The 18,989-nt window shown below is 35.1% G+C and overlaps 1 protein-coding gene across 1 annotated transcript in view; it reads right to left on the bottom strand.

Annotated features, from left to right (window-relative positions):
- The window catches only part of TTC28 (tetratricopeptide repeat domain 28), a 951,873-nt gene that overhangs the window by 51,604 nt on the left and 881,280 nt on the right, over positions 1-18,989 (bottom strand). The window contains exon 14 of the mRNA XM_053702081.1: positions 8,710-8,854. Within this exon, the coding sequence (XP_053558056.1) occupies positions 8,710-8,854 (145 nt within the window). The remainder of the gene's footprint in view (positions 1-8,709; positions 8,855-18,989) is intronic.

Genomic DNA, 18,989 nt, shown 5'->3' with positions numbered 1-18,989 from the left:
TTCATCCCTTTACTAAAAAATAACAAATCAAGATGTGTGCAATCAACAATCTCATATAATTTTGCATAATTTTATAAATAACATTTTTTAAACATCCAGACACGAAATTACAAACATAGGTTAATATTCTGATGCTGATCATGTTTTAATTGTGAACAAGTTTCATAGTTTAAACATGATATTTAGTTTAAAGAAACCCTACTAAGCATTGACATGCATCTTATAAATATCTACAGGTTACATTTTTAATATTCAAATTAAAGGGACAGGAAACCCCAAAATTTTCTTTCATGATTCAAATAGAGAATAGAATTTTAAACAACTTTCCAATTTACTTTTATTATTTAATTTGCTTCCTTCTCTTGTTATCCTTTGCTGAAAGATTTATCTAGGCAAGCTCAGGGGCAGCTGAACACCTAGGTTCTAGCTGTTGATTGGTGGCTGCATACATATATTGATTGTGATTGGCTCACCCATGTATTCACTTAGAAACCATTAGTGCATTGCTGCTCCTTCAACAAAAAATTCCAAGAGAATGAAACAGATTAGATAAGAAAGAACATTTTTGGGTTTCATGTCCTTTTAAACTGTCTTAGTTGGTAGTTAATATGAAGCATCCCTTTGGGAAATGTTATCTATTACTCAGCTGTTTTCACCACCTCTTTGTTAGCACTCAATAAGCCCCCCAAATATTAAGTTCTCAAACCGCCATTGCTTGCAACATCTGGTTTTGCAAGAAAACAAATAAATTAGAAAAAAATAGCTATAAAATGTAAAGAAAAATATAAAAAGAATCATATCCACATTCTGGTTACTATAGTAGTAGAAACATTTGTACATTGAGTACCAATATAAAGTTAATAAAATTTATATTTAAACATGATAAAGCCCCCATGCCGCTCTGTAACCCCCAATTCACCAGGCTGCTCTTTACAGCAAAGTTAACACCTTGTACTTCCCGACTGGCCTAAGTAATCAATGTGGGTTAATAGCAATAAAAACTTGCCTCATGCCTACAAATAAACACAAACATATGCACATTTCACATCACAACAAAGAAAACAGTAGTAATCAATGCAATTAGAAATTATTTCTCTAACAGCGATATTACTTCAACCCCGTAAAATCACAGAATTCCCCATGGCAGTTAATATATCAAATAAGTTACCATATGACCACTGTACTGCAGGCTGTGGGGAATTTTGTTATAAATATTAAATACCCTACAATGCAATTAACCAAAGTAATTTGTTTTAAATTAATTTAGCTTAAAAAGCCTCACTTGTAGAATACATAATAGCTGCAGAGCAAATGTATGTACAGAAATATGAATAAAATAAGACTTTTTAAAAAACATAAATGTATAACATGTTAGAAAATATATAGGCACATTTTTCAAAAAAGCAGGATATATGACAAAGTATATTTTTTCTAATATGTCTTGGATAGTAATTTAGATGCCTGGCTCCCTCTAGAGTTCATAAGTTAATATTAAAAATTGTAAAGACATCATCTTATTAATTCTTGATATACACGTACTGTATATATCGTTTTTAACAACTTATTTGTGGCAATTGTATTGAATATATGAATAATGTCTTAAACAGATAATTACTTTGCTTGTTTTGCTTAATAATAGGTTCATTTATTTAGCATTTTCTTATTATAGTTATTAATCCCACAGCTAAATTAATATGAATATTAAAAACATAGAAACATAGATTTTAAGATCAGATGATAAAAAAACCACAAAGTCTGTCTATATTTCCTTATGAAATGTTAACTTATTTTTACAAATAACAATAAAGAATAAATAAGAATACAATTATTTCATAGAAGGGCAGTAAAAAAAAGAAAATACACACACAAATGCAAATGTGCAAAAACAGGCAAGAGTGGAATAACATTACACTCAAAAGAATACACCAATAGCACTCAAAAGTCTGAAGGATAGATAACAGATTATGTCAATATTAGATGATGCCTCATGGGACACAAAGGTATTAAAAATAAAAAATAAAAAAAATTAAAACATAACTTTTATTGATACACAATTTAAAACTAGGAAATTATATTAAAACCACAACTAGGGAGCAGGATACAGAAAATAAAAAATATAATGGATTCACTTAAATAGTAAAGAGTACGGTTAGGGTCATATAGGGGTTACAGAAATGTGTCAGTGTGTTTGGTGTATACCTTATCGATCCTGACCTTCCAGAGGATAGGCTCAAAAATACTTGTGGTAATATGTTAGAAACCAAATACCAGTATTGGAGTATCAGATTAATTGAATGTCTGGCAAGGATCTAGCACCAGTACCTGTGATTATGACAATCAACTTGAAACAGATACAGTAAATAGGCTATGTGCCTAGGGCTTGAAAGACATATCATACTGTAGCCCTTAGATATTAAGCGTGTGTTCGTCAGAACAATGAAACGGTTTGCGCTGATTGCTACACACTCCGGATCAAAGACAAGTGTAATGGCGTGTATAACACAGTAACGAAATTGCAACTGTTGCATATGTGCAAATATTAACTAGCAAAGGTAAGTAGTAGTTACGCAACCCCCCAGCACATGCACTAAAATAATGGCTAAGCGGAAATGCTCCACACTCAGAGGATAACGTAAAATATATGCTGTCCATTCTGTAATCAACATGTATCATATATCATCATATACTGTAAGCTCAAAAGTAGAAAAACTCCTTAAAATGTTGCATTCATTTTTTGGAAAAATAATCTTGAAGTATATAGATATACATACAACAGCATGTTATAACCAAATTATCATTTAAAATCAGTCCTAGCAGTTTTAGTTCTTGCTGCACAATGATTTATGCAAATGTGGCAACCCTAAGTGTACCTGACCACCCATGTACACAACACACACTTAGGTCAAAATGTCAAACTAGACCTTACAAAACGCAGCTACCACTGTCCACTTATCATAGCTCATGTTGTCTCTACTATCATCACGTCTGAACATTATCTGTGCGCAGACTGCTGTCTCAAGTGAAAAACTGACAGCACCGCTGCTGTAGTTGCTGGTGGCTGGGGCATGTGCAGTCGTTCTAGCCTTTCTATCTTTTGCTCCTCCAAGTGGCTGCATGTGGTACATCTAACACTCCCCACGGACCTGCTGCCCTATACTCCTGCTAACATCTGGTACTGAATTGAAGGGTGGAACATGGCAGGGGCTCTGTGTTGTGCCTGCTAAATCTTTTGGGCACTAACTTTCTGGCACATGGGGTTTAGTTTAGCAGCTCTTGTGCAGCCCACCTTTGAAAACTTTTCAGCAGAAAAACTTTATTTAGTTAATGTCGTTAAATTATTATCACCTAGATTACAAGTTTTGCGCTATAGAGGGTAGTTAATGAATGCAACAAAAGTTGCGTTATTTCACCCTCCATAGCACTGCCATTACGAGTTTTTGAAAAGCCGGCTTGTGCATGCAATATGGTTGCGTTGAGCTTCATATCGCACAAAATACAAGCGCTGCTTTGACGTGCTCGTGCACGCTTTCCCCATAGACATCAATGGAAAGAGTGTGTTAGAAACAGCCAATAGGATTTTAGCAGCCATAATTTCTATTGGCTGATTTAAAATTTTCAGCTAATAGGAATGCAATGGTACCCCCAGTAAAAAAGTGGTGCCTTGTATTTCAATCCTCAGTGTGCGGCAGACGATCGCATGAAGAGGACCTCCACGTCGGATTGATGGACTTCTGCCTGGACCACCGCCTTGGACCTCCGCCTCCGTGCATCGACCGCTCCGCCTCCTCAGGGATGAAGAAGATGCCGGTCCAGCGATGGATGAAGAAGGAGCCGTCTGGATGAAGATGAAGCCGCCGGGATGAAGATCGTTCAATCGGGACTTTAGCAACCGTGAGTACCTAAAGAGGGGTTAGTGTTAGTTTTTTTGGGGTGTTTTTTTTTTAGATTAGGGTTTGGGCATTTCTTAAAAGAGCTGAATGCCCTTTTAAGCGCAAGAAAAAGAGCTGAATGTCCTTTTAAGGACAATGCCCATACAAATGCCCTTTTCAGGGCAATGGGTAGATTATTTTTTTTTTATTTTGTGGGTTTGGGGGGGTGGGGTTTTGTAATGTTAGTGGGTCTTTGTATTTGTGTTTAGAAAAAGTTGATTTCTTTAGGGCAATTGGTAGTTTATTATAGATCAGGTTTCTTTTATTTTGGGGTGTTTTTTTATAGGAATAATTGTTATTATTTTGGATAATTCGTTTGTAATTTTGTGTAATGTTTTTTTTTTTCGTTTTGGGGTGTTTCTTTTTTTTAGAATATCCATTTTTTTTAATAGGCAGCAAAAGAGCTGAATGCCCTTTTAAGGGCAATGCCCATACAAAGGCCCTTTTCAGGGCAATGGGTAGATTAGGTTTTACTTTATTTTTATTTTGTGGGTTTGGGGGGTGGGGGTTTGTATACTATTGGGGGGGGGGATTGTTTTTCTTTTGTAGAAAAAGAGCTGATTTATTTAGGGCAATGCCCTACAAAAGGCCCTTTTAAGGCTCCTTGTTAGTTTATTATAGATTAGGGTTTTTTATTTTGGGGTGCTTTTTTTTTTTTAAACAGGTTATTAGAATAGGAATAATTTTTATTGTTTTGGATAATTTCATTTATTTTTTGTAATGGTAGGTTTTTTTGTTGTTGTAATTTTAGTGTTTTTTATTTTTTGTAATGGTAGTTTTTTTTATTTTTGTAATGTTAGGTTTTAGTGTAAGGCAGCTTAGGTGTTATTTCACAGGTAAGTTTGTATTTATTTTAACTATGTAGTTAGTAAATAGTTAATAACTATTTACTAACTAGTCTACCTAGCTAAAATAAATACAAACTTACCTGTGTAATAAAAATAAAACCTAAGTTAGCTACAATAATAATAAGTATTAGTTATATTGTAGCTAGCTTAGGTTTTGTTTTCACAGGTAAGTATGTATTTAGTTAATAATTGTAACTTTAATTTAGTTCTATTTTAATTATGTTAAAGTTAGGGGGTGTTAGGGTTAGGTTTAGGGTTAGGTTTAGGGGTTAGTAGTTTAATTTAGGTTGTTGCGATGGGGGGGCTGGCGGTTTAGGGGTTATTAGGTTTATTTAGTGGTAGTGATGTGGTAGGCGAGAGGTTTAGGGGTTAATAGCTTTATTTAGTGGCGGCGATGTCGGGGAGCGGAGGAATAGGGGTTAATATCTTTATTATAGTGTGGGCAATGTTGGGGTGCGGGGGAATATGGGTTAAACATTTTTGTATAGTGGCGACGATGTGGGGAGCGGCTGAATAGGGGTTAATACATTTTATTATTGCCGCCGATATCGGGAGCGGCAGATTAGGGGTTGCAGGGGGGTCTAGGTTTAGGGGTTAATAGGTAGTTTATGGGTGTTTAGTGTACTTTGTAACACTTTACAGGGAGTGCAGAATTATTAGGCAAATGAGTATTTTGACCACATCATCCTCTTTATGCATGTTGTCTTACTCCAATCTGTATAGGCTCGAAAGCCTACTACCAATTAAGCATATTAGGTGATGTGCATCTCTGTAATGAGAAGGGGTGTGGTCTAATGACATCAACACCCTATATCAGGTGTGCATAATTATTAGGCAACTTCCTTTCCTTTGGCAAAATGGGTCAAAAGAAGGACTTGACAGGCTCAGAAAAGTAAAAAATAGTGAGATATCTTGCAGAGGGATGCAGCACTCTTAAAATTGCAAAGCGTCTGATGCGTGATCATCAAAAAATCAAGCGTTTCATTCAAAATAGTCAACAGGGTCGCAAGAAGCGTGTGGAAAAACCAAGGCGCAAAATAACTGCCCATGAACTGAGAAAAGTCAAGCGTGCAGCTGCCAAGATGCCACTTGCCACCAGTTTGGCCATATTTCAGAGCTGCAACATCACTGGAGTGCCCAAAAGCACAAGGTGTGCAATACTCAGAGACATGGCCAAGGTAAGAAAGGCTGAAAGACGACCACCACTGAACAAGACACACAAGCTGAAACGTCAAGACTGGGCCAAGAAATATCTCAAGACTGATTTTTCTAAGGTTTTATGGACTGATGAAATGAGAGTGAGTCTTGATGGGCCAGATGGATGGGCCCATGGCTGGATTGGTAAAGGGCAGAGAGCTCCAGTCCGACTCAGACGCCAGCAAGGTGGAGGTGGAGTACTGGTTTGGGCTGGTATCATCAAAGATGAGCTTGTGGGGCCTTTTCGGGTTGAGGATGGAGTCAAGCTCAACTCCCAGTCCTACTGCCAGTTTCTGGAAGACACCTTCTTCAAGCAGTGGTACAGGAAGAATTCTGCATCCTTCAAGAAAAACATGATTTTCATGCAGGACAATGCTCCATCACACGCGTCCAAGTACTCCACAGCGTGGCTGGCAAGAAAGGGTAAAAAAGAAGAAAATCTAATGACATGGCCTCCTTGTTCACCTGATCTGAACCCCATTGAGAACCTGTGGTCCATCATCAAATGTGAGATTTACAAGGAGGGAAAACAGTACACTTCTCTGAACAGTGTCTGGGAGGCTGTGGTTGCTGCTGCACGCAATGTTGATGGTGAACAGATCAAAACACTGACAGAATCCATGGATGGCAGGCTTTTGAGTGTCCTTGCAAAGAAAGGTGGCTATATTGGTCACTGATTTGTTTTTTTTTGTTTTTTTGAATGTCAGAAATGTATATTTGTGAATGTTGAGATGTTATATTGGTTTCACTGGTAAAAATAAATAATTGAAATGGGTATATATTTGTTTTTTGTTAAGTTGCCTAATAATTATGCACAGTAATAGTCACCTGCACACACAGATATCCCCCTAAAATAGCTATAACTAAAAACAAACTAAAAACTACTTCCAAAACTATTCAGCTTTGATATTAATGAGTTTTTTGGGTTCATTGAGAACATGGTTGTTGTTCAATAATAAAATTAATCCTCAAAAATACAACTTGCCTAATAATTCTGCACTCCCTGTAGTTATGAGTTTTATGTAATAGTTTTGTTGCGTAAAACTCATAACTACTGCTCTCAGATGGCGGTATGGAACTTGTCATTATAGGGTGTAACGCAAGCTTTTTAGCCTCACCGCAAAACTTGTAATAGCAGCGCTATGGAAACCCCACGCAAAAACGTAATTTCTTTGATTGCGGGACTCACGTTGCGTTACAGGCTAAAAGGCTTGCGGTACAGCCATTCCGACAAGACTCGTAATGGCTGCGTTGTTGTTTTAACACTGAAATTACCATTTTTCAGAGTTAAAACATGAACGCAAAACTTGTAATCTCCCTGAATGTTAATAAATGTGATCATGTTGGTCTTCTCTCCAACTCCGTTGTGTTTTTATTTATTGTATTTGGGGATAGTTATGCCGGGCAATAGCCTTCAATGGGTGGGTTTAACCCTTATTTATTTTATTTTGGTAATAAACAAATGTGGGAAAATATTTCAATATCACTATCTGTTTGTTAAAGTAATAATGTATTTTTGCCTTTTTAATGAAAACTGTACAAACACAAAAATATAATGGCTTTAATATGCCTGTTCATTCGTAGTTGTACATTGGTTCAAACAATTACTCTGTTCAATTTAATAACGATGTCTGCATAATATATAATTGACAACAATTAAATTGTGGTTTATAGAATAGGACATGAAGTCTGAAGTTTTCAATGTGAAATATAATTAGATCCAAAATTTGTTATATATATTGTGCATAGCCTGTAGATGGCACATCAATACCACAATCACATTATCTGTTAATAACAGGAAAATTCTCATAGAAATATTAAATGTTCTATGCAGTTAGAATATTATATTTTTAATCAAATTAACTTCATTTTCTATGTGTTTAAAGGGACACTGTAGTCATCTTTTTTTCTTTAATTCATCTATAAAAGGACATTTCAAAATGTATTTCTCTTTTTGTATTGTCCTGAATAAACTAGTTCTTCTCCACCAGTAAAGCAGTGGCAAATGTAATTAGGAAATTAATACTGAAGTATTAGTTTCAATATTAAGAGTTTTTAAAGGAGTTGCCTTACATTGACTTATAGCAGTAAATCTTCAGCTCTTTGCACACATTTTTTTTTTTTTTTTTTTTAAATTTGCTATTGGGCAACAGACGTGCAGTACTGATCCTATCTTGAGAGTGCGAATTCAGGTCGCACATGCGTGCATTTAATGTGAGACCTAGCATCACACTCTTAAAGGACAGGTCAGGATTAGCCATGCTCTCCAACTTCGTGGGGTGAAATTAAATCTTTAGAAAAACATGTGTGCAAAGAGATGAAGATTAAAATAATGCACTAAAGTAAGTAAATGTAATTTGAATGTTCACTGTCCTTTTAGCATTTTTCCAGGCATAAAAATATGTTTGACATCTGTAAATGCGTGTTCTTTTATATGTATGGTACGAACAGTCAAAGTTGCACTCCTACAATATACCCTTCTGCTCCAGATGAGTATTAGGCCTGTGATTGGAGCATGCATATGTTTGCCTGATTCTCATTTGCTCATCAACTTTATTCTTATTTGAAGTGGCACAAGAGCACAATTTTGACTATGTATTTAGTCCTATAGGGGGTTACACACATTAAAATGAGCACATTTGTGTAACAAATAAAATGCTCAAAGAATAAAGCATTTCTTTTTTTACACTACATGTCCCTTTAATTTTTTAAAAAAAATATTTCTAACATCTTACCCCTTCCATTGGCGCCAAAAGCAAATCATAAAGGGCTCGGAGAGGTGGTTTGCTAGGAGAGCTTTGTTTTCGAGGAAGAGATGATGTATTGTCCTTCACTGGAGACATGCTATTACTAAATAGGCTCGTCATACTTTGGCAGCTTCTATAAAGCACAAAAAAAATAAAAAAATAAAGTTTTTGGCTTATGCACTTTCATTGAATTGCTCTGCACATAACATTTCACATTAACAAAATGAAACAAGCAGTATAATTAGATATAGATTAAAGCTTATAAAGCCGTTACCATTTTGAAAGAAACATGGAAAAGAGTGCATAATGCTGTCTTCTACAATAACCTTTATAAATCACATTTTATGTTACACATTGTGCAAAAATATTTTATTTTTAATTACGTTAAATGTAGGTCTGAATGTTTGTTTTTAATAGGAAAGCTTCAATTAAGAACATTATGTGGAGATTAGCTGAATTACCTGCACACATTTTGCTAATAGAATGGCTGTAAATGATATATATTGTGCTTTCAATATGTGTTCCTTTTACAATCAGAATGGGAAAGGACAAAATTATAATAAAAAAAAAGAGTTAAGTATACTTTAAAACCGACTGTAGGTAACTTAACATTATTACCACCAATATGAAGCAATTACATATACTACTATATAGTACAAGGGCAACATTTATTAATATTTAACATTTCATTTGACAGCTAATGGCCCTCTGCTGGATGAGAAGATTTCCTAATTGAACCACTGTTTAGGATTCAGAAGAATATTGACTGAGAAGTGAAAATCCATACATCTTCTGAGCTTGGAAGGCACCTTGCTTCAATGTCTGGCTTTATCATTTGACAATGCCAACAACTGCCTAGGGGTGCTTTCTTTATAGATGGGCACCTTCCTATGATACAAGCAAACAATACACTCCCTATCATCCTAGATTATGTGCTCTGTACTGTGAATAAGAACCTGTACAGGAATGTGTGGGTAATCTTTTTAATCAGATATGTAACAGTGACAACACAACTTAATGGTATAATGGGCCATCTAACGATCCTATGCCTTGGTGCACCTGTACTGTATACTCAGTCCTGGCTGATGCAAACTTAAGTTAATCATAGAAACCTTTTTCAAAATGATACTAACTATTCTGTTTGAAAAGTGTCCACTTGGCTCAATTCTCGCTAAATGATTACTGTAGACTTGAATAACTACATTCTTTATATCACTTCTTTATTGGATTGAACCTGTTCAAATTTTGCAGTGATGGAGATTGTTTCCGTAGCAGCACCTGCAAATGAGGTCACATGAGTTGCACAACAAGGAGTGGGAGGATGCACAGACAGGAAATAATGGAATCACCAAGAGATGAGAGCAATGGGTTCTGAAGCATTGTGCACTCTTTGCTTGCTGTTAAGAAATATTTACAGGAGAAATTCATCAGTCAGATGCCACTGGGCTCCATCACTACTCTTAGTTAACAATGAGTAAATGATTATCAACATGGATTTTAATTCAAATAGTATAAGCTGAATTTAGTATTCATCGGAACCTAAAAACAATGTAATCTGTACACTTCCATAAAACAAGGTCATGAGGCCTTATATGTTACATTTTTTAAATGTATTTTAAAATCCATGTAATGAATGAGAGATGAAGATGAATTGAGCTATAATATGGAAGTAGGCAGGTTGGTAACATGGAGTGAAGCAGACAGTTTATAATTAAATGTTCATAAAACCAAAGAGATGGTAATTGAGTATAGAAAAAAGAGTCTCCATCACTTTCTTCTCCCAAAATTAAAGATTGTAGAGTAGACAGAGTTACATCATACAGCATAATGGCACAACAATTCAACATGATTTTAAATGGGATGTTAATATTTTTACCATAATTAAAAAGTCCCAACAACGTTTGTACTTCTTAAAGGGACAGTCTAGTCAAAATGAAACTTTCATGATTCAGATAGGGCATGCGATTATAAACAACTTTCCAATTTACTTTTATCATCAATTTTTCTTTGTTCTCTTGGTATTCTTTATTGAAAGCTAAACCTAGGTAGGGTCATATGCTAATTTCTAAAACCTTTAAGGCCGCCCCTTATCTCAATGCATTTGGCAGTTTTTCACAGCTAGAGGGCATAAGTTCATGTGTTCTATACAGATAACATTGTGACCACGCCCATAGATTTACAAGTGAGAGGGCACTGATTGGCTATATGCAAGTCTGTCAAACGAACTGAAATAAGGGGGCAGTCTGAAAAGGCTTAGATACAAGGTAATCACAGGGGTAAAAAGTATATTAATATAACTGTGATGGTTGTTCAAAACAGGAGAATGGGTAATAAAGGGATTATCTATCTTTTTAAACAATAATAATTATGAGTAGACTGTCACATTAACCCAAATATGCAGACATATTTATATATAAATTTTACTTTGTTACTTTGTTACAGTCAAGATTGGAAACTTACAAATGAAAACAAGTCTATAAATAGCACTAAGAAAAGGAGGTAGCCTGCAGTGGCTTAAATATAATGTAAGCATTTTAGAGTAGTAGTCTATCCCTATACCTTTCATTGTAAGAAGAGGCAGTCTATAGCTGTACTGTTGCACGTCAAATTGAATCATGCCAATATTCTGGTTGGTTAAATTGATTGATGAATCAGAAGGCTGGATGGGCTTAAATAGAAGTTATAATCTTTTTTTCTATGATTCATCTAAAAAGATGAAATTTTAAAATGTAAAGCAGGTTTTATTTTAATGTTAATATTTTTACCATAATTAAAAAGTCCCAACAACATTTGTACTTCTTAAAGGGACAGTCTAGTCAAAATTAAACTTCCATGATTCAAATAGGGCATGCGATTATAAACAACTTTTCATTTTACTTTTATCATCAAATTTGTTTTGTTCTCTTGGTATTCTTTGTTGAAAGCTAAACCTAGGTAGGCGCATTTGCTGATGTCTAAGCCTGTTCGTGCGTGCCATATAGATAACATTGCGCTCACTCCCGTAGAGTTATTTATGAGTCAGCAGTGATTGGCTAAATTGCAAGTCTGTCAAAGAACTGAAATAAGGGGGCAGTCTGCTGAGGCTTAGATACAAGGTAAAATGTGTATTAATATAACAATGTTTGTTATGCAAAACCGGGAAATAGGTAATAAAGGGATTATCTATCTTTTTAAACAATAAGAATTCTGGAGTAGAGTGTCCTTTCAGTCAACTTAAACATTTTGGCCTGTCTCAAAAACTGTCAACTTGTTTTTATTCAGCCATCATTGAGTCAGTTTTATTATCCTCTATTTTAGTCTGGTATAGCTCTGCTACATTGTCATTAAAGGAGAAACAACACCGAATTGCGAGATTTGAAAAAACAAAATCATTGGGTGTCAACATTTACTTTTCAAGGATGAATAAGAGAGTCGGAAACATTTTATCTGATTCGTCTTTTACAGACTTGGACAAACCGTTTTCTGAATAGTTTTTATTAAAATAGCAAACGGTAATACTTCTCTTACTTCTCTTTTAGTAGATAAATTGCATGTTTGTCCCTCTTTGTGAATATATTTGATGGTTAGATTTTTTCACTGCTGATTGTATTTGTTTGTTCATTGTCATCTGATACCTTTTGCACCATGAAAAATTCCTTGTATAATGTCCTTTTTTTATACTTGGCAAATAAATTATTCTATTCTATGACGTCTATCAGAAATATTGGTACCAATAAAGGTACCAACTGCAATGAATTTGCCAAATAACCCTATTTTACATGAGTTCCTTAGTGCCCTGACTTATCTATTGCTGCCCAAATACAGCTCGTTCCTGATCATGTTACAAGAAACCGCAGCAACCTGAGCTCTAGAGAAGCGGGGGGATGTTAAGCTGGGCGCTAGGCGCAGAGTAGAAGGTTTGGCACCGTGTGCTATGGAACACACACATTGTATTAATAAAAGGAATAAAAGGATGGAAACAGACAAAGCAGAGGAGCATTTCAAAAATAAAAAAGTTAGTTGAAAATGGTGACCTTTATTTACAAGCATCACTGACCACACATGATACAGTATCTAGTTGCTTGTCTACATTTTTTAGCACTTAAATATTTATAAAATATTTAAAAGAACATTAAAATAATAAAATGACATTAAAGTCATACTTAAAATATCATGATTCAGACAGAGCATGCAATTTGAAGAGACTATTCCATTTACTTCAATTATCAAATGCATTTTGTTTTCTTGGTATCCTGTGTTGAAAAGCATACCTAGGTAGGCTCATGATTAGTAATGTACTACTGGGAGCTAGCTGGTGATTGTGGCTACAAACATTTGTGCCTTGTCACTGACTCAACAAATTTGTTTAGCGAGGTTCCAGTATTGCATTGCTGTAATGGAGCCGACTTTAACTATGTGTTTAACCCCTTTGCTATACTAAAATTATTTTTTTATATATATACTTTAGGAGATTAAAGAATGAATGGTAAAAAAAAACATATTGTAATGTCTATTTTTTTAAAAAGAAATATGAATGAGATAATATGTATTCTTATTTAAATGTATTTGTCTCTAAAAAATTGTTTAATAGCCCTCTGGGAAAGAAAAAAATAGATTGCTGCATCCCAAAAGGTTTCTTTTTAAAACTGAAATATATTCCTATACTTATTTTCATTATTGCTCATATATAAAGAGGACAGAAGTTCATTGTGCTGCGTAACTACAGCCATCTCACCTCTCAGGTATTGTCTTCTTAAGCTGGTGATTCAGTTCAGTAATGACTACTTTTATAGAAAAACATTTAAGAAAGCATTATGACTATATAACTTTCCTCATAAGTGGGGAACAGGACTATTTCCTTTCTTATCGCAATAAAAAGTGCTCTGGGATAAGTAATGGTTTCTTTTATCTTGAGATGAGGTTTATTGCTACGGTTACCTTACTAGTGCTGATACAGCATCTTCTTTGTCTCTGAAGTCAAGTATACTTTTCTGAAACAGCTATTGATTTTCCTGCAAAAACTAAGAAGCGGTTCAGTAAGTCTATTTTCTGTATCTAGAACTGTATACAAAAATGGCATCATAAAAAAATAATCAAAAGGGAAATATTAAAGTACAAAAATGCAATGATTAATGACACTAGATAACACTTCATTTTGGATAGCTTCTAGGTTTCAATCTTTCTCTCTCTATATATAGATAGATCAATACACACTTTATTATAGTTTGATACTAAAATTATATATATATAAATATATATATATATATATATATGTGTGTATATTTGTATGTACATACATATTTATTAGATATAACATATGATTATTGCATAAATATGCTTTTAAATGTTTTCATCTACTTAACTACAAAGGGCAATTTATGTGTGTATATGTGTATATATGTCTGTAAATACATATATACACATATAAATACATCTGTATACATATATATATATATATATATATATATATATATATATATACATATTTAGACATGCCTGCTTTATTTCTCTAACATCTGAGACCTCATATCTTTGAGCCCTTATACATTTTTTGTGCAATATTTTTTAAATTAATTTATTTGATGGTGTTATTATAAGTGTAAGTGTACTTTATAATGTATTATTGATATGTTTTGCAAAACAGTTAAACACAGCTCTGACGATGCACTAGCCCAACGAGCGTTAACTTGAATTGCACTCAAGTGATCATGTTTACTTTCAACTCGTAATACAAGTCCAATTTAACCTGCACACAAACGATCACAAAAATCTGAACGCAAATGTTTGTGCTCCACTCGTAATCTAGACCAGAATATTTTATTGTGAGAAGTGTATTGTAATGTTTCAGCACTTGACCAGAAAGCTGCCTCTAATTTTTTTCCATGCTGGGCATGTACAGTGTAATGCAGGAGTGCCCATACCTTAGTAAGACTGGATCTATTTTTTTGTGAAGTTTGTCAGTGTGATCCACTTGTCATGTGCTAAGTAAAAGAAAATCTGAGCTTGCACACAACCTCTTTGTTTAACACAGGGTAAAATATTATTTTGTTTAACCACTCCTATAAAAACACATTTTTATATTTCTTATAATTTGAGCTCATACACTTACTACTAACTGAGGATGAAATGGGAAACCACTCAACAATCTTGTGATCTACTGTTCATCACTTAGAGATCTGTTAGTAGATCCCAATCTACGTTTTGGACACAATTGATGTAATGTATTCATTGCTTCCTACATGAATGTAGATCTAATGTACAGACCAGGTTTGTATCTATATGACACAAGATAATGTATTGAATAGATGTATGACCGCATGGTTATTGGTATGATATAATGAAGAAATTTGTATCTATGTATGAACTAGCTATGCACCTGTATTATTAGAGATGTAACGAACAGATGGGTACATATGTGACTTCAATTATAATCTATTATTAAAGGGGTAGTAATGTCAAAAATAAAGTTTCTTGATTTAGATATGTCATAATAACGTTTTGTTCCCTTGGTATCCTTTGTTGTAAAGTATTTCGAGGTTACTCTTTGACAAAGAATACCAAGAGAAGCACAGTTGAAAAAATAAGTAAATTGGAAAGTTGTCTAAAACTATGCTTTATCTGAATCATGAAAGTTTAATGAAGAAGTGATATAAAGCAAATAGTTGTACATTACCACAGAAATAATTTTGAGAGAATTGAGCCCAGTGAATACTTTTCAAACAAAATTGTTAAAGGGACATTAAGCACTAAATAAATGCTAGATAGAATGATGCATTCAAAGAAAAGATTAGTCTGAGAATAATATGTAGATGCATTTTTTTTTTTGCATTCATTAGTCGTCTAAATAGTGACAAAATAAATGTGAAGTTTTAATGTCTATAAAACAATGGGAGCTGCCATGTTGTAACTTAGGTTATTTTCTCTGCTGCGGCCAATTAGGGACAGTTATAAATAGGTCACTAGAGTGTGTAGCCAATGGCTGGTGTGGTGTATAATAGTGTTATTATTATTATTATTCTTTATTTATAAAGCGCCAACAGATTCCGCAACTCTGTCCATGGGTACAAAGATAAAAGTACAGTACAATACAATCTAACAAATAAAAAGAGGTGGAATTTCAGGGCCTTGTTCTCATGGGAACCTACCATCTAGATGGGTAGGAGGGTGATAAACGGGAGGTAAGGACTGCAAAGGTGGGAATGATGTTAGTGTGGAGTTAGATGAGGGCAGGAAAGTCTGACAGCTCGAGGAAGTGCATTCCAGAGGGTTGGTGCCGCACGAGAGAAGTCCTGTAGTCTAACATGGGAGGAGGTGATGATAGAAGATGCAAGGAGCCGGACAGATAGCTCAGCATGCTAAGGCACTGTGGCTGAGCTCTGTAGCAACCCAAGGGTTGCAGGTTTGACCCCGGCGAGGTTCACTCAGCCTTTCATCCTTCCGAGGTCGATAAAATGAGCAGCGCCTTGAGACCCTTACGGGTGATTAGCCGCGCTTTACAAGTACCCAATACATACAAGGAGAAGGTCATTGTTGGATCTTAGGGGCTGGAGTATATTTGTTGATGAGTGGGGAGGGGGGTTAAGTTGGTAAGGGCTTTGTAGGTCAGGGTGAGAATTTTGAATTTAATTCTGCTGTGAATGGGGAGCCAGTGAAGGGACTCGCAGAGAGGTGCAGCAGATACAGAATGTCGGTGGATTAGCCTAGCAGAGGCATTTAGGATGGTGTTCTGCACTTCTATTTCTAACAGGAACTGATAAATTTACAATTTCAGAATAAAGTTACTAAAAAAGGGACAAAATAATGAAAGTATATTATAGAGGGTTTTTTTTATATATACGATTTATCATTTTATAATACCATCTCAAAGTGTTAAGTATATTGACATTATGGGGTAGATTTATCGAACCTCAGACGGACATGATTCGCTATAGCGAATCATATCCGCCCTGCATCACTAAATGCCGACAGCATACGCTGTCGGCATTTAACATTGCACAAGCAGTTCTGGTGAACTGCTTGTGCAATGCCGCCCCCTGCAGATTTGCGCCAATCGGCCACTAGAGGGGTTGTCAATCAACCCGATTGGGCGGATTGCTGTCCGCAGCCCCAGAGCAAACGGACGAGTTAAGGAGCTGTTTCCGGCGAGCCTGAAGGCTTTTGCGGAAACAGCTGCATTAGGCAGACTATAGGGCTTAATAAATTGCCCCATCGTGTTAAAAAAGTTACTTCCTTCTTTCTCTTAAAATTGAAAAAGATTTGCTAAACAAATGGCTAAAACAACTTCCCCATTCTGTATAAAATTCAGCATGCTGATAAATGTTATTATTTAGTTATGTGCTCTTATCTGGCTAAATAAAGGAGCAGTGGTGGCTGAGATATAAATGGTTAGATTTTGATACATTTTAAGCATGCTCATTGGAAGCAAAATGCTGACAGAATTCTGAAGTCATTCTATATAGCAGCTTTAGGGTTGAGGGAAATGTAGTTGGATATATTAGTCTGTATGGTGCAGTTGCCTGGAGGGTGGTAAGTACCTACTGCAATATTGTATAGCAAGTATTTATCTATATCTAATCTATCAATCTATCTATCTGTCTGTCTGTCTGTACACTACAAATACATACTATTAGGGTTGCCAGCCGTCCACTATAAAAATCATGGACAATCTGTAGATGCCTTAGACCCCACTCTTGATCCTATCATGTATATTTTTCAAAACAAGACAGTCATGTTACCACTTGGCTGCCAGTAATATACAAAGCAATTGTTGTACCTCTTTGGTTACCAGTAACACATGTAAACAGTAGAGATTTGACCTCGTTGACAGCCCCTTATTTTTTTTCTTCAGCTCCATATTTGTAATGCATTGATGCATTGAAGGCCATACACATTTAACACTCAGACTTTAAATAAAAAAATAACATTTTAGTGTCCAATATTATTGTTGATATTTTACTGGACACCTGCTAAAATACTGGACTATCCGGTTGAATACTGGACAGCTGGCAACCTTACATACTATACAGACACTACATAAATGCCACTGAAATACTCTTCCTCCTGTGTTTGTCATGGAAACTGAGGTGACTTAAGCAGCCTTTTCCTGTAATGACTGTCAGTATTATAACAAGTTCCTTTGTATCTTGATAGCAAGTTTTGAAGATCATACTATAATTTCCTGTTTTATGAAATTGTTTCCTGTCAGAATCATTAAATCAATCAACTAGGGCTCCCACCTCGGCCATGTTAACCTGGGCAGTAATGTTTTACACATGCTGCAGGGGTTGCAGGGAGGAGCATGACCAGTGTTATATAGCAGCACTATTCATGTTCTATCCAGAGGCACAATACATGTTCGCCCCTGCAAACCCTGCAGCATGCATAACTCAAAACTGTCCACGTTACCATGGCCAAGGTGGCAACTTTACAGTCAATCAATATGGCTGCAGCTAACATTTTCTTTGAAAGTGAGTACTTGGTTGAGCAAACACTTTTGTCATCCCTTGTCAATAAAGAGGAACATCATATAAAATACATCTATTTAACATAAGAGAGCTACAGGTCACGCTACTCAAACAATAAAACTATAACAAACAATAACACAATATCGAACAAACAATATAAAACTAGGTCATTCAGTGTAAAGAAAACCTCACAACTCACATTAAAACCAGTTGAAGTTCCCACAACTCACATTACAACCTCACAACTCACATTAAAACCAGTTGAAGTTCCCAATAACATGTTAAAAATCATAGAAATGATAAAATTAAATCTTCTAACCCCCAGAATTTAATTATGATATAATTAAAGGGACACTGTACCCAAAAATTTTCTTTCGTGATTCAGATTGAGCATAAAATTTTAAGCAACTTTCTAATTTACTCCTATTATCAAATTTTCTTCATTCTCTTGGTATCTTTATTTGAAATGCAAGAATGTAAGTTTAGATGCCGGCCCATTTTTGGTGAACAACCTGGGTTGTCCTTGCTGATTGGTGGATAAATCCATCCACCAATAAAAAAGTGCTGTCCAGAGTACTGAAACCAAATAAAAGCTTAGATGCCTTCTTTGTCAAATAATGATAGCAAGAGAACGAAGAAAAATTGATAATAGGAGTAAATTAGAAAGTTGCTTAAAATTGCATGTTCTTTCTGAATTACATAAGAAAAAATTTGGGTACAGTGTCCCTTTAAATGTAATATAATATTTAATGGTGAGCTTAATTTCAGAATTTTCATGTTTTTTTTATGTTTGGCTAGTAACTTGATCACAGTTATAGTGTAGCA

Source organism: Bombina bombina, chromosome 2 (assembly GCF_027579735.1).
Source record: "Bombina bombina isolate aBomBom1 chromosome 2, aBomBom1.pri, whole genome shotgun sequence".
In the NCBI taxonomy this organism is placed as follows: Eukaryota; Metazoa; Chordata; class Amphibia; order Anura; family Bombinatoridae; genus Bombina; species Bombina bombina.
Note: the sequence above shows the minus strand (reverse complement) of the source record. Positions and strands in the feature narration are given on the sequence as shown.